This window comes from Phascolarctos cinereus, unplaced genomic scaffold, assembly GCF_003287225.1.
Source record: "Phascolarctos cinereus isolate Bilbo 61053 unplaced genomic scaffold, phaCin_HiC Scaffold_1;HRSCAF=81, whole genome shotgun sequence".
Taxonomy (NCBI): Eukaryota; Metazoa; Chordata; class Mammalia; order Diprotodontia; family Phascolarctidae; genus Phascolarctos; species Phascolarctos cinereus.
The window spans coordinates 115251312-115269994 of record NW_027555514.1 but is presented as its reverse complement, the minus strand read 5'-3'; the positions used below and the strand labels follow the sequence as shown (position 1 = coordinate 115269994).

Here is an 18683-nt window from a genome sequence, read left to right as displayed (position 1 = left end):
TCACATTAAATCATGTCACCACTCTGCTGGATAACCTGGAATTCTCTTCAAATTCCAATTAAACCCAAACTCCTCAGACCACACTCAAGAAAATTCCACTGTTTCTAACTTTGCCTATTCAAAACCATCTACTATTCTACTCCAAGAGGATGACCTCTACTATAGTCAGAGTCGTCTCCTTAGCCCAGTCCCTAAGTCTATGTTCTAACCCACGTCCGTGCCTCAAGCCAATGGTCCTTGGCCCAGAATGCCCTCTTCTGGTTTCACTGGCAAGTCAATGCCTGTCTACCCATTTTTTACGAAGCAGTTAAAGACCTACTGATTCCCTAGAAGGTTTTCTGATGAGTCCTGTACTTCGATAAGCTTTGCTTTCTCTAAATTCCTACATTTACTGTCTTTACCACACAGTATAGAACAGCTCACATTTTTACAGCTTTTTCAGGCTTAAAAAACCCTCTATTCAACAACCCTATGAAACAGGTAGCATTAGTACTCCCATTTTATAGATGATGACACTGAGGATGAGGAAAGCTAAGTGACTTGCCTATAGTCATACAGCAAAAGAGCCAAAACTCGGGGCAGCTAGGTGGCGCAGTGGATAGAGCACTAGCCCTGAATTCAAGAGGACCTGAGTTCAAATCTGGCCTCATACACATAACACTTATTAGCTGTGTGACCCTGGGAAAGTCACTTAACCCCACTGCCTAGCAAAAAAAAAAAAAAAAGAGCCAGAACTCAAACCCAAGTCTTCTGACTCTACGGCCAATGTCCTCTCCATTTGCCCTGCTACCTCTCTATATCTTTATTCTCTACCTTGTTTCAAGTTCTGGGTCAAATAACTAAAAACTCTTCAAGAGCAAGACAATCTGTCCCTTCTATTTTGATGATACTTCTCTATTCCCCTGTGCCCTGAGGAATTTTTGGCACACCAAATCTCTATAAAGCTTTACAATTCACTTCTCCACACTTTATGGCTCTCCCTTTCACCATTAGCTTGGCCTCCAAATTCCATCTGAATCACGGTAACTGCTAGTATAGCTGGGTCCCTTGACTCAACGCACTGAGCTCTCAGAACTTTGCTTCCCTCGTCCTTCTGTCTGGATATTTAGGATGTCTAAGAGCTCTGAGCTGTGATATCTTATTTTGTCATTAGTATAACCATCTAGTATACTGAAGTTCAATGTTCAGGTTCTGTAAAATTAAACAGTTTTCAGTTGATTTCATAAGTTTGAAATTCTATATATCCAGTTTACTTAAAATAATAACACCTATTATGATCCCAAATAGATGTGAAAAACATGTATTCAAAGTCACATAGGTCAAAGTCAAATTCTATGATCATGTCCATAAAAGAGGGTTGGACCATTACATCTGGTTATTAATGACTGCCTCAATGAATATTTTCAGTGTACCCAAAACAAACTCTAAAAGAATGGAGCTAAATTGAGGTAACAGAAAGTCTCTATTAGCTTAGAGATGATAAAACAACTGCATTTTCTAGTTTAATATTCATTCAATTAAAAAAGGGGAGTATAGCTGATGTAGAGAACATAAAGGAATCTGAAAACCTGGGGTTCTTAGCCCCAGCTTTGCCACTAACTAGCAAAGGCTCTGAATGACCTTGGACAAGTCACTTAAAATCTCTGGGCCTCGATTTCCTTAAATGAAAAATGAATGGACTGGACCAGATGATCTCTAAAGCTACTTTCAAGTCTAAAATTCTATATTGTTTTCATTTATCTTTAAAACCCAATCAGATCTAAATATATGAGAAACAAATGCAGAACTCATAATACTTTAAACAGGGGATTTCTTTAGCATTGATAAGTCTCCTCCTTAGTTTTAATAAATGAGCTGCTATTGAATTAGGCTTATTTTAACACAGTTCCTACACTAACATAAAAACATCAAGTAGTTTTAGGAGCAGAATGTTTCCTAGTTAAGTTATCTTTATCAGGAAAGATCCTCTCTTTCAAGTCTGTAAACATTTAACTGGTTAGAAGACTGATTACACTTCACTGGCAACCACAATTTTTCCCCTCTAAGAACCTGCCACCTTAAAAAAATCAAAAGGCAGAAACGTAGTAGAAAGTCTCATGACCTCAGACTCACCAAGAAATTGGGGATTTCGATCAACTACTTCACTCATCTCTCCCACTAGCTCAATGCTGGTGTATCGGACAGCTGTGTGTACAGTCTCTGGGAGACGGACAACTCCTTCTAGGACCTCCACAAGTGTTGGGTTATTTTCCCTGAGAATAAAAGGGAAACATTCAACATCACTACATGAAATGGGGGTATCCTGGTCAAACAATAGGCAGTAGTAACATCCATTAACTCTAATGAGCTGCTCAAAATGGAGACACAACTAGACTAAAGTGTCTGTCACTGGATGTTAGGGTTTCCTAAATCTTCCTAAAGAAAGAAATGAAATGAAAAATGTTTTTGCTCTTGGAGCAACATTCTTCTTGTTCATCCTATTTGCTCTTAACAGAGTGCCTGAAAAGGCCACACCCACAAAAAAAACTAAATTAAGGCCCTTCAAATCGAAGATGTAGGTTTTTACTGTGATAAAAGACCCTTTTAAACTTATCTCAGAAATATTTCTGTAGTAGAGATTCTCTGAGAGAGTTCCTATTATTTGGTACTGTGAATTTTAAGTGCTAAGAAGCATGAGAAGCTCCTCTTTGCTTCCTGACTCAGCTAAGAAGAAAGAAAACAGAAAGGAGATTCAACGGAAATGTTCTGATAATGCTACCCCATGTAGTCCGCTACCAAGTTCATGATTCCAGCTCTTCAAGTATGCTGGTTATTATAAAGTTCTCTGGATCAAGAAGATGAGAACAAGAAGACATTAAACCCAAAAGTAAAAAAAAACTTTTAGAAAGTTTATTTAATCTAACATGGAAATGTTTTACATGACTGCACACACATAACATATCAAATTGCTTACCATCTTAGGGAGAGGGAAAATAAAGGGGGAGGGGGGAGACGAGAGAAAAATAGGAACTCAAAAAAATTTTTTTAATGGATGTTAAAAACTGTCTACATGTAATTGAGAAGAAATAAAATAATTTTAAAAAAGAATAAGTTTATTTAATCATGAAACTATCATTTTCAATTCTGTTAATGACCCTACATTAGAACAGGTTCATTCCCTGCTGATAATCCTGTAGAAGTCATTCTTTTATGCAGAAAAAGAGGTTAAGAGTTGGAAGCAAAAGTTGACAGGATGCAGCTGTAAGAAAAATTTAATTCAAAATCCTTATTTTCAAAGCTTTCCTTCCTAGCTCTCCTAAGGAACAAAGCTTAGTATCATAACTGCTCACATTTATATGGTGCTCTGAAGGTTACAAAGCACTTTTTCCAAAAGAACCTGTGGATTAGGCCATACAAGTACTGTTTTCCTCATTTTACAGATGAACCATGTGAGGCTCTGAGAAGTTAAATCATTTGCCCATAGTCAAACAATGAGTACATGCCAAAGCCAGCATTCGAAACCAGGTCTACTAATTCTGTAATTCAGCACTTCTTCTACTATGCTACAGCACCTTATAATTCTTGATACTCCATACCCACCTTCCCCCCCCCAATCAACATTTAGCAGGTAGTAAGACAAAGTACAGCAACAATGACCTCTACTGATCCTAAAATCTCACCTACAAAACTATAAATAGAGGCTTCAAAATGGATCAAAATACATAAGCTAATCTTTTTGACCCAAAAAAACCAATAACAACCAAAAAAAGCCCCTACTACTTAAAGTCCTTCTAAATGACAATATTCACTTTTATGTCCAGTTTTACAAGTGATATGCAATTATGCCACATGGACAGCAAACTACAGATGTTATTAATCAAATTCTGAAAAGTAGTCATGAATAAGGGCCCATGTTTCTTTTCTTTTTTCCTTTTAGTGAGGCAATTGGGGTTAAGTGACTTGCCCAGGGTCACACAGTTAGTGAGTGTTATGTGTCTGAGGCCAGATTTGAACTCATGTCCTCATGACTCCAGGGCCAGTGCTTTCTCCACTGCGCCACCTAGCTGCCCCAGGGCCCATGTTTCTACAGATATCTGTACTTTTTCATTATGCATTACAGTCCTACGAAGAGATGATCAAATAGAGATAGCTGATCTCAATACAAGGCAGCTTTGACATAGTATTCTTTCAAGTAAAGTAGTTCAAGACATCCATCCTAACAATGTCACCACAGAGAGTCAATGTACAGGGTATTTATACTCATTTTATAGATGGGTTACTAAGTATCTAAAAGGATGACCAATAAAAAAGCAAGTCAGTAACTGAGTTAGGATAATGACCAAGTTTTATGACTTTCTCATTAGATCTATTTTTTAGGTAAGACTCAACAATTTACCACATAATCAAAACAGTTTATCTTTCTATTATTTTACCCTTGGAAGCAAAGCAACATTTATAGTAAACAAGCAGGGAAATAACCTTTATTTAACTAAGGAAGGTAAGAATGGCCTATTAGGCTCAATTTTACAGGGGAAATGGATACTCAGGATGAAGTCATTGATATATGGTAGAGAGGCAGAGAAGAAAATGGTGAGTTGCTCTACACATGCAGACATTTTGGAGTTTTCTGAAGACATATAGACGTAAAAGGAAAATCATGAGATTTCTATCCTCCTCCTACATTCAGAGGTTCTGGCAAAAGGCTTACAGATACTCACGGATCAACATTCTTGGCTATAGAGGCCATGATAAAGAGAACCGCTTCTGTCACCTCCCAGGGTGGGTTGCCTTCTTTCAGAGTAGAATACAACTAAAGGAGAGGAAAGATGAATTAGAGATCCATTTAAAGAAATGAAAGCCTTTTCCCAAAATATTAAATCAATGAAAATATGCCTAATATATGTAATTCTCTTGTTCATGAATCCAAACAAATCTACTTGGGGGCGGGAGGGGGATCAGAATGTTCTTCTAATAATAAGAACATTATTCTTAATTTCTCATCCTCACTCACTAGGATGCTTCAACTGCTACTCTGGGATATGATGTAAAACATATGAATATACCCCCATCCACTGAGACTCTATGGTGACAGTGTTATTATAAATAAGGTAAAGTATGGGTGTCCTGAACTACTTGAAAGAATAGTATGTCAAAGGGGTTTTCTACTGAAATTAGCTATCCCTATTTAGTCATCTCTTCCAAGGACTGTGGCGCATAATAAAAGAGTACAGCTATCTGTAGAAACACAGGCCCTTACACATAGCTTTCTGTTGTTGTTGTTGTTATTGTGTTCCACTTGGGGTTTTCTTGGCAAGTACTGGAGTGGTTTGCCACTTCCTTCTCCATCTCATTTTACAGATGAGGGACTGAGGCAAACAGGGTTAAGTGAACTGTCTAGGGGTCACACAGCTAGTAAGTATGAGATCAGATCCGAACTCAGAAGATGAGAGTTCCTGACTTCAGATCCAGCACTCAATCCACTTTGCCATCTGGCTGCACCCTATTCATGGCTCCTTTTCAGAACTTGATGAATAACATCTAATCATTTGCCAGACATTTGATTAATAATCATTATTTGACATAACACTTCTAATACTATGGGAAAATCAGTATCTCATACAAGCGTCTTCTTCGGCAAGTAATTCTGACAGAATCAAGACACTATAAGGTGGAGCTAATAAAAACCACTCATATAAAATGCATACAATATAAATACTCAAAATCTATTTATATACTTGCTCAATATCCCATTCTATTAAGTTTATCCATATCAGTATTGTCTTAGAATGTAAATTCTTGGAGGCTAGGGATCATATCTACCTGTAATGATATACAAAGCACTTACCAAAGGACCATATCCAGGCAGTATCATGGAGATAAAGAGCTGCAGGGGACTCTAAGAGATAAGATAGTCCAACCCTCCCATTTTACAGATTAGATTCAACTAGGGCTCCTTAAGGTATTCATATCTCCAGCTGTGGGCAATGTCTGGTACATAGCAGATACTAGATAAATGATGAATTAGGATCTACAGCTGGAAAAACTTAAGGCTAACAAATACTTCCCAGGATCATGAACATAACAGAAGTGAGAATGAAATCCAGGATTCATAACTCTCATTTCAAGTTTTTAATAACATATTGCTCTTTAACAGTACATTGGGGGACAGCTAGGTGGCACAGTGGATAGAGCACCGGCTCTAAAGTCAGGAGGATCTGAGTTCAAATCCAGCCTCAGACCAAACACTTGACACTTACTAGCTGTGTGACCCTGGGCAAGCCACTTAACTCCAATTGCCTTAAAAAACCAACCAAACAAAAAAGAGTACATTGGAAGTGATTTAATGTATTTCAATCAGTGATTTTTTTAAAAGGGGTATATTTTACTGAGTATAGGATTAGAGGATTCCTAAGTGTTCATTAAAACCATTAAAAACTGATCTCAAAGAAGTGTAATAGCCTATCACAATAAGAAAGAAAAACTAGAATATGCAAAGAAATTTTGGAGCAAAATTCTATGCAACTAATTATACTGCAACCTGATGGAATAATCCAAAGACTTTATTCTTTATAATAAATGTTCCAGGTGACAACGATGAGCAAAAGTATATCATTCATTTCTCATGAGCAAAAATGTCAACTGTCAGAGACTTTTAATACTACTACTCATCTTTCAATTCAGGAGAACCATATCTAAGATACAGTATGACCACTTCCTATCTAATATCAACAGTAGTCAGGAGTGTGAAAAGAAGAAAACACAAGTTAAATTTTTAAGGTACACTGAAAGGAGACAAATAATTAGGAAAGTAAGCCCCTTTTATTTGTTAGATGCCAAGTCTCCTGAAGGTTCTAAGGACTTTTAGCAATCAAAGACAACTTTGGCTTTTAGTCAAGGAATATCTTTTCCAGCTGGGCAAATGAAACTGCTCCACTTTAATACTAAATTAAATCACCCTGCCTCCAAGAGGTTTAGAAGAAATACTGAAGATAAAAGAACTGAGACAGGGCAACTGCATAAGACACAACCAAACACAATCCAAAGCTCAGTAAGGTTAACAAAACTGTCCAAACGCACTCACCTGAGAGAAGCATTCCATTGATCCAACCAGGAAGATCAAGTCCTTCACCAAGTCAGACACCCTCATTCGAAACTCCCCAAAGTCATCAGTCTCTTCAGGGACACCCTCCTAAAAGTTCAAAAGAGAAAAAATTTGAGAATCAAGACAAAGCTATAAATAACATAAAAGCTTGGAACATAAAAATACTCACCAATGTCAGGGTTCTTTCAAGATGTTTAGGCAAACAAAAGTCACAACAACCCATCCTCCTAACTTAACAGCTATTACTTCTATAATTATACTAATTTCAGTTCATATCTTTCAGATAAGAGAATGAAGAATCAGGGATGGGGAAAGAGATAACCTTGAGCAAAGGACCTCCAAGATACAGAGGACAAGGATGTAAGACTAACAAGTTCTTTGAAACTTGAAGATACACCCCAAATTGTAAAACAATCAGTCCTCATAACCTGACATAAATTTTAGAGCTGAAAGAGACCTTAAGGGTGGTCAGTTGTTCCAACTTATACATTTTATTTCTCCCATTGTTTGTTACCTTTTCCTCCTACCATCTCTCCCTTCTAAAATAATTTCTTAAGCACCCACACAATAAATATACATTGTCCCACAAAATAAATTCACACATTAGCCAAGTCCAAATACACATGTTTCAATTTGGATTTTAAATCTATTGTTTCTCTGGGAGGCAGTGAGTAGTGTGATTCATCTTCAGTCCTATGTACTAATAGTTTATCATTAATCAGAGTACTTAAAAATTTAAAACTGTATTTCTATGTAAAGTCATTGTATAAATTGCTCTCCTAGTTCTACTCATTTCACTCTACATCAGTTCATAGCAGTCTTCTAAGTTTCCACTGACACTCTCCATTTCATCATATCTTATGGCACAATAATATTCTATTTCATTTCATATACCACAATTTGTTTAGCCATTCCCTAACAGGTGGGCACCTCCTTACTTTCCAGTTTGGGGCTACTACAAAAAGAGCTGCTATAAACATTTATAAATGGATTCTTTTTCTTTAATCTCTTTGGGGTATAGGCCCAGTAGTAGTATAATTAGGTCTACACATACCCACAGTTTAGTTTATTTTGGGGCATGTTTCCAAATTGTTTTCCAGAATGGTCATACCAATTCATAAAGTGCCTTTTTTCCAAGCTCTCCTCCAACATGTGTCATTTTCCTCTTTTGTCATCTTTGCCAATCTGATGGGTACACTGTTTTAATTTGTATTTCTCTAATTATTACTGATTTAGAGCATTTTTAATATGGTTATTGATAGCTTGCAATTCTTCCTTTGAAAACTACCTGTTTGTATTCTTTGACATTTTATCAAATGGAGAATGGTTCTTGTTCTTAAAAACTTCAATCAGTTACCAAAAGAAAAAAATTTTTAATCAATTTTAATTGGTTACACCCACACACCTTTGAAATGAGATCTTTGTTGAGGAAAACTGCTGCGTAAATATATTTCCTTCTAATTTTAATTTGGTTTCGTTTGAGCAAAAACTTTTCAATTTTATAAAATCTAAAATTGTATTTATTTTCTGTGATCCTCCCCTATCCATGTATCTGAAAAGTAATCTTTCTCTTGCTCTTCTAATCTGCTTATTATGTCACCTTTTATGTCTTAAGCCATGTCTCTATTATCTTGGAATACAGTGTGAGATATTGGTCTATATCCAATTTCTCCTAAACTGTTTTACAATTTTCTTAGCAGCTTTCCTCCTAAATAGTGAGACCATATCCCAGTAACTGATGTCTGGGTTTATCAGAATACCATATTCCTGTATTTGCTTGTTTCTGAATGTTGTGTACCTAATCTATTTCACTGATTAACCTATTGTTTGCCCAATACCAAATTTTTTAATAATTACTGCTCTGTAGTACAGTTTGAAATCTGCTATTGAGAGCTCCTTCCTTGCCACTTTTTCCTCCATTATTACCCTTAAGATTATTGACTTTTTGTTCCTTCATATAAATTTTATTTTTTTCTCACTCTAAGAAATAATTCTTTGGTAGTCTAACTGGCACGATACTGAATAATTAATTTAGGCAGTATTGTCATTTTTCTTATATTGGCTTGGCCTACCCACGAGCAATTGGATTATTTCTTCAATTATTTCTGCCAAGAGTGTTTTGTAGTTGGATTCATGTATTTCCTAGATGTAGTTTGGTAGGTAAATTCCTAAATATCTTAAAACTTCTACAGCTATTTTGAATGGAAGCATTCCTTCTAGCTTATCCCACTGGGTTTTGCTAGTAATAGACAGGAATTCTGGTGATTTATGAGGATGTTTCATATCCAGCAACTCTCCAAAATGTAATTTTTGGTTGATTCTTTAGTGTTTTCTAAGCAAAGTATCAACTCAAAAAGCAGTAATTTTGTCTACTTATTCCCTAAACTTTCTCCATTACATATGTTTGCTCTTGGTTTTAGCTAGATTTATTTACAATATTAAGGAAAGGTCTAGTTATTCCTATGCTTTCTCTTTTAAAGCAAGAATAGGTGTTAGATTTTGTCAAAAGTCTTTTCACTATTGATAAACATGGTTTTTTATTAGTTATATTATTAACATGATTAATAATATTTATATTCTTCTTTATGTTGGAGCTGGTATAATTTTTCTAATGTGTTGCTGTAGCTTATTTGCTAACATTTTATTTATAATTATGCCAATGTTCACTAGGGATACTGACATATAATTTCTTTCTTTGCTTTATCTCATCCTGGTTTGTATATCAAATGCTATATTTCTATCATAGAAAGAATGAAAGAGTGTCTTCTTTCCCTAATTATTGCAAATAGTTCATTGCAAACAGGCCAGAGAAATAAAGTGACTTAATTGTCTCTTAACTAGTTAATGACAAAACTAGGATTTACCCACTCCTATTCCAGCTCCCTTTCCATTATACTAAACTGACTCCTGCAAGAGGTAAGAGACTGTCTTTTATTATGGTTTCTGAAGTCATCTACCTCCAGCCTTTCAAATTCCTTCTCAAAACCCTTCTTTCTTGGATCAAGGTATTCCAACCCTACTTACTCTTCCTTCATATAGGCAACTGTTATGGGGGGAGGAGGGAAGAAGCAAAACAAAAAAACCCAACAGGAGAAATCAATAATCTCCTACCTATAATTCCTTTTTTGCCCTAATATATGCTGCCCTCACTAGGTATCTAGACTAACAACTTTGGCAGAACAATGGGTAGCTCAAGTTACTTCTAAGTAAAGAAGAATAATGTTGCAGAAAGAAAACTAGACTGAGAATCAGATCTGGATACTAGTTACAGTTTACACTAACTGGCTATGTGACCTAGAAATAAGCTAATTACTCTATAGTTTTTCACCTGAAGGCATTAGACAAGATGAACTCTAGGGTACTATCTTGGCTTTAAAATTCTAAGGTTTTCAGGTGCCATTTAAAAAACTAAGTAAGGTATGGGCTAGTAAAGGAACAGAACAGCTAGTTTCAACGTTAGATTTCAAGTCCAATTTGCTCAGATTTGATTCAGCCATTTCTTAAACAGCATGCATTTACCATTCTGACCACTAAGACTCAGGAAAAGAAACAATGTACTCAAGACACTGAAGATCCTACAATGAGAGCCAGAGGTCCCTGCAGAACCACAATTAACTTCAGAAAATTGTGAGGAGTCGCAGGGGAAAAAAAATTTCAAAGAGGGAAAGAAGAGCAAGCTCACATAAGTAAAGAGGTTGGCGTAACAGTGTTTGAAAAAATCCCCCAGAACACATCTTAGAATCCATTTGTATGGCCAGTATCTTTTTTCTAGGCTAAGTAGCCTGTATTATACCCTCTTCAGGCTCTTTATTGAGAGTAGAGTAACAGGGGATCTAGGAATACCATCACCTTTGCTCTCCATCCTCTAGGCCCCTCTCACAACTTCATAAAAGAAAAGAAATAAGAGAATGGGAATTGGAAATAGAAGGTGGTAAGCCTTACATGGTCTGGTTCCAGTTGACAGTGTCTAGCTAAGGCATGGAGCAGGCGCTGGATATAAGCTTTGAAAATGCTATGAATAACGGCATCATCTGTTTTGTACAAATGCTCCCCTAGTCGGTACCAAAAGTTAAACGATATCTCCACCACCTATTGAATAAAAAGAGAAGGAGACAGCAGGTTATTAGGATACTGTAGATTTGAGAAAATAAGTAGAATGAGAGATGCCATGGCATTTCTTGGGGATTTGGAGAATAAGATGTGATTGGCTTTTAAGTAGTAATATATGAAATAAATCCACTTTAAATTTCATTTAGATTTAAAATGAATACAAAATTTATTTTTTTTAATAAGTTTTTTTTTTTGGTTAGGCAATGGGGTTAAGTGACTTGCCCAGGGTTACATAGCTAGTAAGTGTTACGTGTCTGAGGCCGCATTTGAACTCAGGTCCTCCTGAATCCAGGGCTGGTGCTCTATCCACTGTGCCACCTAACTGCCCCATGAATACAAAATTTATTAAAAGCAATTACACTTCAAAATCTCAAGTGGGAAAACTCTATTTTATTAGGCGTGTATAGAGAAAGGAGTTATGAGAGAAACAAGTGACAGAAGAAAAGAATCCACTCAATCCATATAACACTTATATAACATAATATATAAGAACAAAAAGAACAAAAGCCATTCTCAACAGATAAGTGGTCCAAGGATAAGAATAAACAATTCTCAAAAGAATTCAAAACTATCATTTACATGAAAGAATCCTCTAATTCACTAATAAGAGAAATGTGAATCAAAACAACTCTGAGGTTTCACCTCACACCCAGCAAATTGCATTATATAAAAAAGTGACTAGAATGTCTATACCCTTTGACTCAGAGATTTCATTACTAACATATCAGTACTTTCTATAGTAGCAAAGAACTGTTAATAAAGTTGATGTCCATCAACTGGGTAATGGCTAAACAACTTCTGGGACATGAATGTAATGGAATATTGCTGTGCTGTAAGAAACAATGAATAAGATGAATACACAGGAAGATTTACATGAACTGATGCAAAATGAAGAGGACAGAACCAAGAAAAAAAATATAACATTACAACACTGTAAATGGAAAGAACAATAACAAAACACTTGCGACTGAATGCTGTAAAATTATAATAGCCAAGCTTAGCCCCAAAGAAGAGATATTAGAGGATACTTCCTTTTCTTCTCTGCAGAGGTGGGTAACTATGAGTGTGGAACACTGAATATAGTGTCAGGCTTTTTCAAAGTGTAGATCACCTTGCTAAATTTTGTGGGTTTTTTTTTAATCTTTTTTTCTTCTCTGGGAGATAGAAAGGGAGGAATGCATTGGAAAATATGAGAAATATAAAAAAAATGAAAGCTATCAATACATTTTTTAGAAAGTAAGCCACTCTCCAGCAATATCTATCACCCATCCTCAAAAGCAGCAGACAAGGTCACTTCAGGCCTAAAATTCCAGTTGGGATCCTCACTATATAGAGAGTGAATGCACATGTTAAAACAAAACAAATCATTGTAGTAGTTTATCACAAACCACTGAAGATGGCTTTCTAAGAAGATCTGAGATTCTAAAGTTCGGCAAAACAACATGGAACGGGAAAAATCTACAAACTCTACATAGGAACTTCCTAACATCATTTCCTATATCAAATTTAATCCAACAAATATTTATTAAGGCCTACTGTACAAAAGGCCTTGTGTTCAGCACTGAAGATACAGGAGTAAAAACAAAATAGGGTTGCCTTTATGATGAAGGGGGAGAAGAAATGGGGAAGGTGAAAGAAGTGGATACACGTATAAAGATAAGTAAGTACAAGATAATTTGCAGAGGGAGGAATCACTATTAACTAGGGAAAGCTTCCCTGAGGAAGTGGCACTGTAGCTGAGCTTTAAAGAAGTCAGGGATTCAGAGGTAGAATTCAGGAGACTATGGTCCAGGCAGGAAAACAGGAGATAGAACATCAAATTTGGGAAAGAGATGGCAAGCCAGTTCTACTTAGGAACTGAAAATGCAATAAGAGTAACATAAAATAAGTAAAGAAATGTAGGAAAAAACTAAATTGTAAAGGCTTTAAATGACAAGTCTGAGGAGTTTATACAGGGCATCCTACTCCATTCCTGCTTTAGTCTAGGTATCCTACCTGGATATACATCTGAAACAGACCTTCTTAGGTTTTCCCTATTCCTCCCCTAAACTTCTATATTCTGTTGAAAACTTCACTAACCTTCCATTCACCCATGTTTTCAACCCTAGAGTCACCCTTAATGTTTCTACCTCTACAACATCTTTCTAACATCCATACCCTTCTCTCCAGTCGCACAACTACCATCCTACTTCAACTGTCTTCCTCTTGTTTGCTTGCACTGTTGTAACAGCTTCCCTGTTTCAGATAAGTCTCCTCTTTCCAAATCATCTTCCATAAATCTATTATAGTAATATTCCTAAAACATAGTGTGACATGTTACTTCTCTGCCCCCAAGATCTTCAGTGGCTCCTTTTTGCCTTTAGGATTTTATACTGGATGTCCCAAAAGTCTTGGTGCAGTTTTAGTCTTTAGTAGCAAGGACACCATATTAATTCAGAGGCTATTATAACAATCCAAACAAGAGGTGATGTGGCTTGAAAAAGGACAGCACCCATGTGACTGGAGAAGGGTGTGGATATTAGAAAGATGTTGTAGAGGTAGAATCAACAAGATTTGGCAAATAATTGGATACAGAGGATAAGAAAGAGGGAAACATCAAGGATGACTCTACGGTTGAAAACTTAGGTGAGTAAAATGATAGTGATGCCTTCAACAGAAATAAGGAAGTCTAGATCTGTTTAAAACAGATTGAGTTTGTGAAGTCTACAGTATATGCAGGTAGAGATGTCTAGTAGCTATCTAAGCAACTAGACTGAAGCAGAACTGGGATTCAGAACAGAGATTAAGATTGCATATATTAATTCTGAAGTTTTCTGTATAGAGATTTAGCAATTAAAGAGTTGCTTTTAAGCTTGAAGAAAACAGTTCCGGTCAAGGGGTGACTGGGATATTCAACCACAGGAGACACCTATAATATCCTCAGGTATCTTAGAGAACTGTTTCAGTTCTCATTCTGAAGGTGAGTGAACACCATGGCAGAGGTACCAAAGGAACTTCTTTAACACATAAACGCAACTGAGCACAACTTTAATACAAGTCAGCTAGAGGAGCTACGAAGTTTGGAAAAGATGACTTTGCCAGCTGCTCAGAAGTTGCTAGCTCTGAGATTTTCCTACCTCATACTGGGGATGGCCAGCACAGATGAGAAGCAGCTCCAGTGTTCGCAGATCACCCAGCCCCTGGCCTGGAGTACAAACAATTTTTTCAAGAAATGTTTCACATAGTTCTGTGAAAACTCTGCAATAATTCAGAACCCTGTAGGAGAAAAGGATATAAGTATAAAGTCACAAAGCAGAACATGGATACTTATATACACAATTCACAAAAATATTGAAAATAAAAGTTTTCTACTCAAAAATTTTGTGGTTACAGATTTCCTTATGTTGATGTTGAACAAAAATATTTCACCACCAAAGAGAAACAGGCTTCAACAATGTAAAGGAAACAGAAATGAGACCCCTTAGACTGAAGTCAAACTATTAACTACATGTTTTACTGTACCACATCCTCAACCAGTTACCTCATGTGTACATTTTATACACAGGCCATGAGCATATCAACTTGTGGCAGCAGTCAAAATCACAAAGACTTCAAAAAATTTTCACAAATCGTATTGTCAGCATGTATTTTCTCCCTCTCTTTTGGCTAGGCCTCATTTCACCATCATGTATATTTTCTAATTCTACAGACCATCTTCATAGCTTCCAAAGACTTAGTATTCCCAGAGTTGATGAATTCCAGTTCTCTGGGGTTTCGTCTCAGAGCCCTTCCTCCCAACTAAGGAGCTCAGCTCTACAGCTATAAGGGACCTTAGAGGTCATCTAGTCCAATCTTCTTATTTTACACATAAGGAAACTTGGTCCTAGAAAGGCTTAGGATTCAATGAGGCACACTAAAAGTGTCTTCAGTGGTCCATATATGCGCAATTCAAATCGATAATGCACAGACTAAGGGTAAAATGTGGATAATAAAACAAACCCGGCGGTATAAGTAAAACCAACTTTCCATCCATCCTTTTATATGCAATCAACTCACTTGTCTAAGTCTTCACGGGCCACAGCCATATGATAGGCTGCTTCCAAAGTCAAGACCCCTTGAAACAGTTGTAGGGCCAAAGGTAAATTGGTCTCTACATTCTCAATGGCATAGAGGGCTGAGCACACACAATCTGATGCAGCCTCATGCAGGTTAGATGATGTCTTGTCCTGTTGCTGGGAGATAGCATTAGAAAAGGGAAAGGGAGAAATACTTTACTCAAAATGTATGTATTTTTGTAACGTGCATGTACTGTTAGTTTCTCTCTCAAAGAGCTACCAAGTTGTGCAAACAAATGTAGATTAAAAAACTACCAAATATCTCAGAACTGGTTCATTACCATCTCTACAAATATATCCATGACCATGATGGCACTATTGCTACAAAGAAAAATAACAGAAATCTAAGAAAAAAAAATTAATTGTGGGTTTGTTTAGAAAGACACAGACTTTACTTATTTCTGAACTGAAATTTAATGACACTACATTACAGGATGAAAGATTGTTTTTTCAAAATGGGTAGGAGGTATGTCTAAGTAAATAATGGAGACTTTAATATTGTTAATTTGCACAAATTTCCCTTTACAAATTACAAACTTTAGCTAATATGAAAAATTCAATAAAGATTTGAACAGAACACAAACACGTATATAATTATGTCCTTACAAAACTAATGAACTGAAATATCTGGCCATTGAATGAAACAGAACACCACTCAGTTATATATCCCTCAACATCCCCAAATACTCACTCTTACTACATTGAAGGTATAAGTGTTCTAACTACCAGACTCATCATCAAACTGGGACACAGAACTAAAATAGCTTATTCAATACTACCCATTAAATCAAATGGTAGTAAAGAAAAGAATATAATGAACTGTAATTTATAAACTTTTATAGATCTTTTGTTTCTAAATCAGCAAAATTTCTCCACTGTCTCTCCACCTTACTCCAGGTAATTTAAAAAAAAAAAAACAAAAGCCAGCAAAACCAATAAATACATTAAAAATGAATACAAGCTGGACACCCATAGCTTCCCACTTCTGCAAAGGAGTGGGATAGGAGTCTTCTTCTCATACCTATTCTTTGGGGCCATGTTTGTTTTTAATTTTATAACAATCATGTTAGATTGTTTTGTGGTTGTTATTCTTTCCATTTACAATGCTATAGTCATTATACAAATTTTTTTCTTAGCTGTTTACTTAATTCTGTATCAGCTGCTGTAAATCGTTCAATATTTCCTTTTATCAATCACATTTATCATTTCTTACAGCACAGTAAATATTCATTACATTCACGTAAGACAATTTGTTTTGCCATTTCCCAATTCATGGACAGCTATTTGGTTTCCAGTTCTCACCTACTACAAAAGGTGCTGTTAAAATTTTGGTGTATGTGAATGGCAGGGAGGGGGAAAGGGGGTGGGGGAGTGAGAGGGAAAAGGGAAAAGAGAGCAGGCTTTCTTCTTATACTTTCTTAGGTTTATCCCTAGTACTGAAATCTCTGCCAAAGGGTACAGATATTTTAGCTACTTTATTTGCTGAATTCCAAACTGCTTTCCAAAATGGTTGCACTGATACACAGCTCCATCAACACTGCACCAGTGAGCTTATCTACCTACTATTATCATTTTTTGTTATCTTTGCCAATTTGCAGGGTTGTAAGGTGAAACCAGACTTATTTTGATTTGAGTTTCCCTTGTTACTGGTCAGTGATTAGGCCAATTCTTTGACATGGTTATTAATAATTTTTGATTCTTCTGAGAATTATTTTTTGTACCTTTTGACCACTTATCTACTAGAGAAAACACACACACACAAACATCCCACTACCACGTTTATATGTCTTGCATAAAAAATTAGGCGAAATAAATTGGAATTAAAGTTATCTATTTCGCCTTTTATTTCACCACCTCCTCTTTTGTGCTTAATTTTGTATTCGTTGGCTTTCTAATTTTTAAAAATGCATAGTCAGCTCACTAATCTCTCCTAACCAATTCTGTTAATGTTTTTTGGGATATAATTCCTCTCCTGAGGCCTGCTTTAGATACATCATAGAAACTGTTATGTTGCTTCACTGTTATCATTTTTTGCATAATTATTATTTTTATGATCTGTTCTTTAAACCATTCATTATCTGGGATTTCCCTGTTAGAAAGGGACCACAAATCTTTTTAGCTCTATTTCTTCCAGCAACTTGTTCAATGCTATATTTTCCCTTATGTTTATCTTTCTGTTAGATTTCTCCAGAACAGAGAGAAGGATTATTGCATTAACTATGTCTTTTTGTAATTCACTTAATTTTTCCTTTTTCGGTACAGATGCTAAGGCATTTGGAACATATAAATTTAATACTGACATGGTTTGTTCCCTCTAGTTCTTTTCAGCATAATGTAGTTCCCTTGTTTTGAAAAAAAAAAATTTTTTTTTTGGCTTTCTCCAATAGGATCATAGCAACTTCTGCTTTTATTTCTGGATTTACAGGGTACATAGCAAATTTTGTTCTATCCGCTTATTTTTATCCTATATGTGTCTTTGCATTTATAAGTGTGTTTCTTGCAAGTATCAAATTAAAAAAAAAACCCACGTCTGTCACTTTCATTTTATTGGATTGTTTAATCCAATCATTATTTAACATTTAGGTTTACATTTTCTTCCATTATTCCGTTTCCTTCTGCAGTTTCTGGTGGATTCAGGATAGTCTTGCAGTATTCTAATTTCCTTTCCTTTATATTTGAAGGTCTTTCTTCAGATCACTTGCAGAATTTATTATGTGTCATTGTGGAACATGTGTCCTAGAATTTGCAATATAAAAGTACCACCCCCACCCCTCAACATACACACTTGGGACATCTGTAGATTATTCTGATTGGCATTTTGTTTTTTATGTTCAGAAGTTCTGGGCACTTTTCTTGTACTATTTCCTGCACTGTCATATTCACGTTTACTGACTTCTCATGTTCTTCTGGGAGATTTATGATCCTTAAGTTTACTCTGTCTTCAAGCATTTTGCTTGTTTAGCAATTATGTATTCTTTCACATTATTACTTTTTGCTTTCTTGACAATTGGCTGTTCTCTCACATCTCTGAAAAGACTTGCTATCATGGTTTTTCTATTCTGCCAATTATTTCTGCTTTCACAATTCTTTTTCTCTAATGAACCACTTAGGACCATCTTGCTGTGTTTCCATGCTCTCCTGGAAAACCACAGGGTCTTGTTGTACCTAATCAGGTGTTGTTTCATTTTCCTTCATCTTGCAATAGTAACTCAGAAGTATTTTAATTGATTCAGATTAATTCTCTTTCTGCTTTAGCATCTTACCTGTTGGTTTACCTGCTTATACTAAAGATTATTAACTGTGTTGTCTTCCTCTGGAGTTCTGAGGTCTCCTACCACATTCTGGTGCCCTAACTCAGTTACTTCTGCTATTTAGTTGCTTAGGAGTATTGCCTGTAC

At 36.0% G+C, this 18683-nt stretch overlaps 1 protein-coding gene across 1 annotated transcript in view; it reads right to left on the bottom strand.

Moving 5' to 3' along the window:
- The window catches only part of TNPO3 (transportin 3), a 116021-nt gene that overhangs the window by 30563 nt on the left and 66775 nt on the right, over window positions 1–18683 (bottom strand). The window contains exons 6-11 of the mRNA XM_021002276.2: window positions 15227–15402; window positions 14308–14446; window positions 11024–11170; window positions 7061–7168; window positions 4698–4789; window positions 2113–2252 (exon numbers count right to left, since the gene is read on the bottom strand). Of these exons, the coding sequence (XP_020857935.1) occupies window positions 2113–2252; window positions 4698–4789; window positions 7061–7168; window positions 11024–11170; window positions 14308–14446; window positions 15227–15402 (802 nt within the window). The remainder of the gene's footprint in view (window positions 1–2112; window positions 2253–4697; window positions 4790–7060; window positions 7169–11023; window positions 11171–14307; window positions 14447–15226; window positions 15403–18683) is intronic.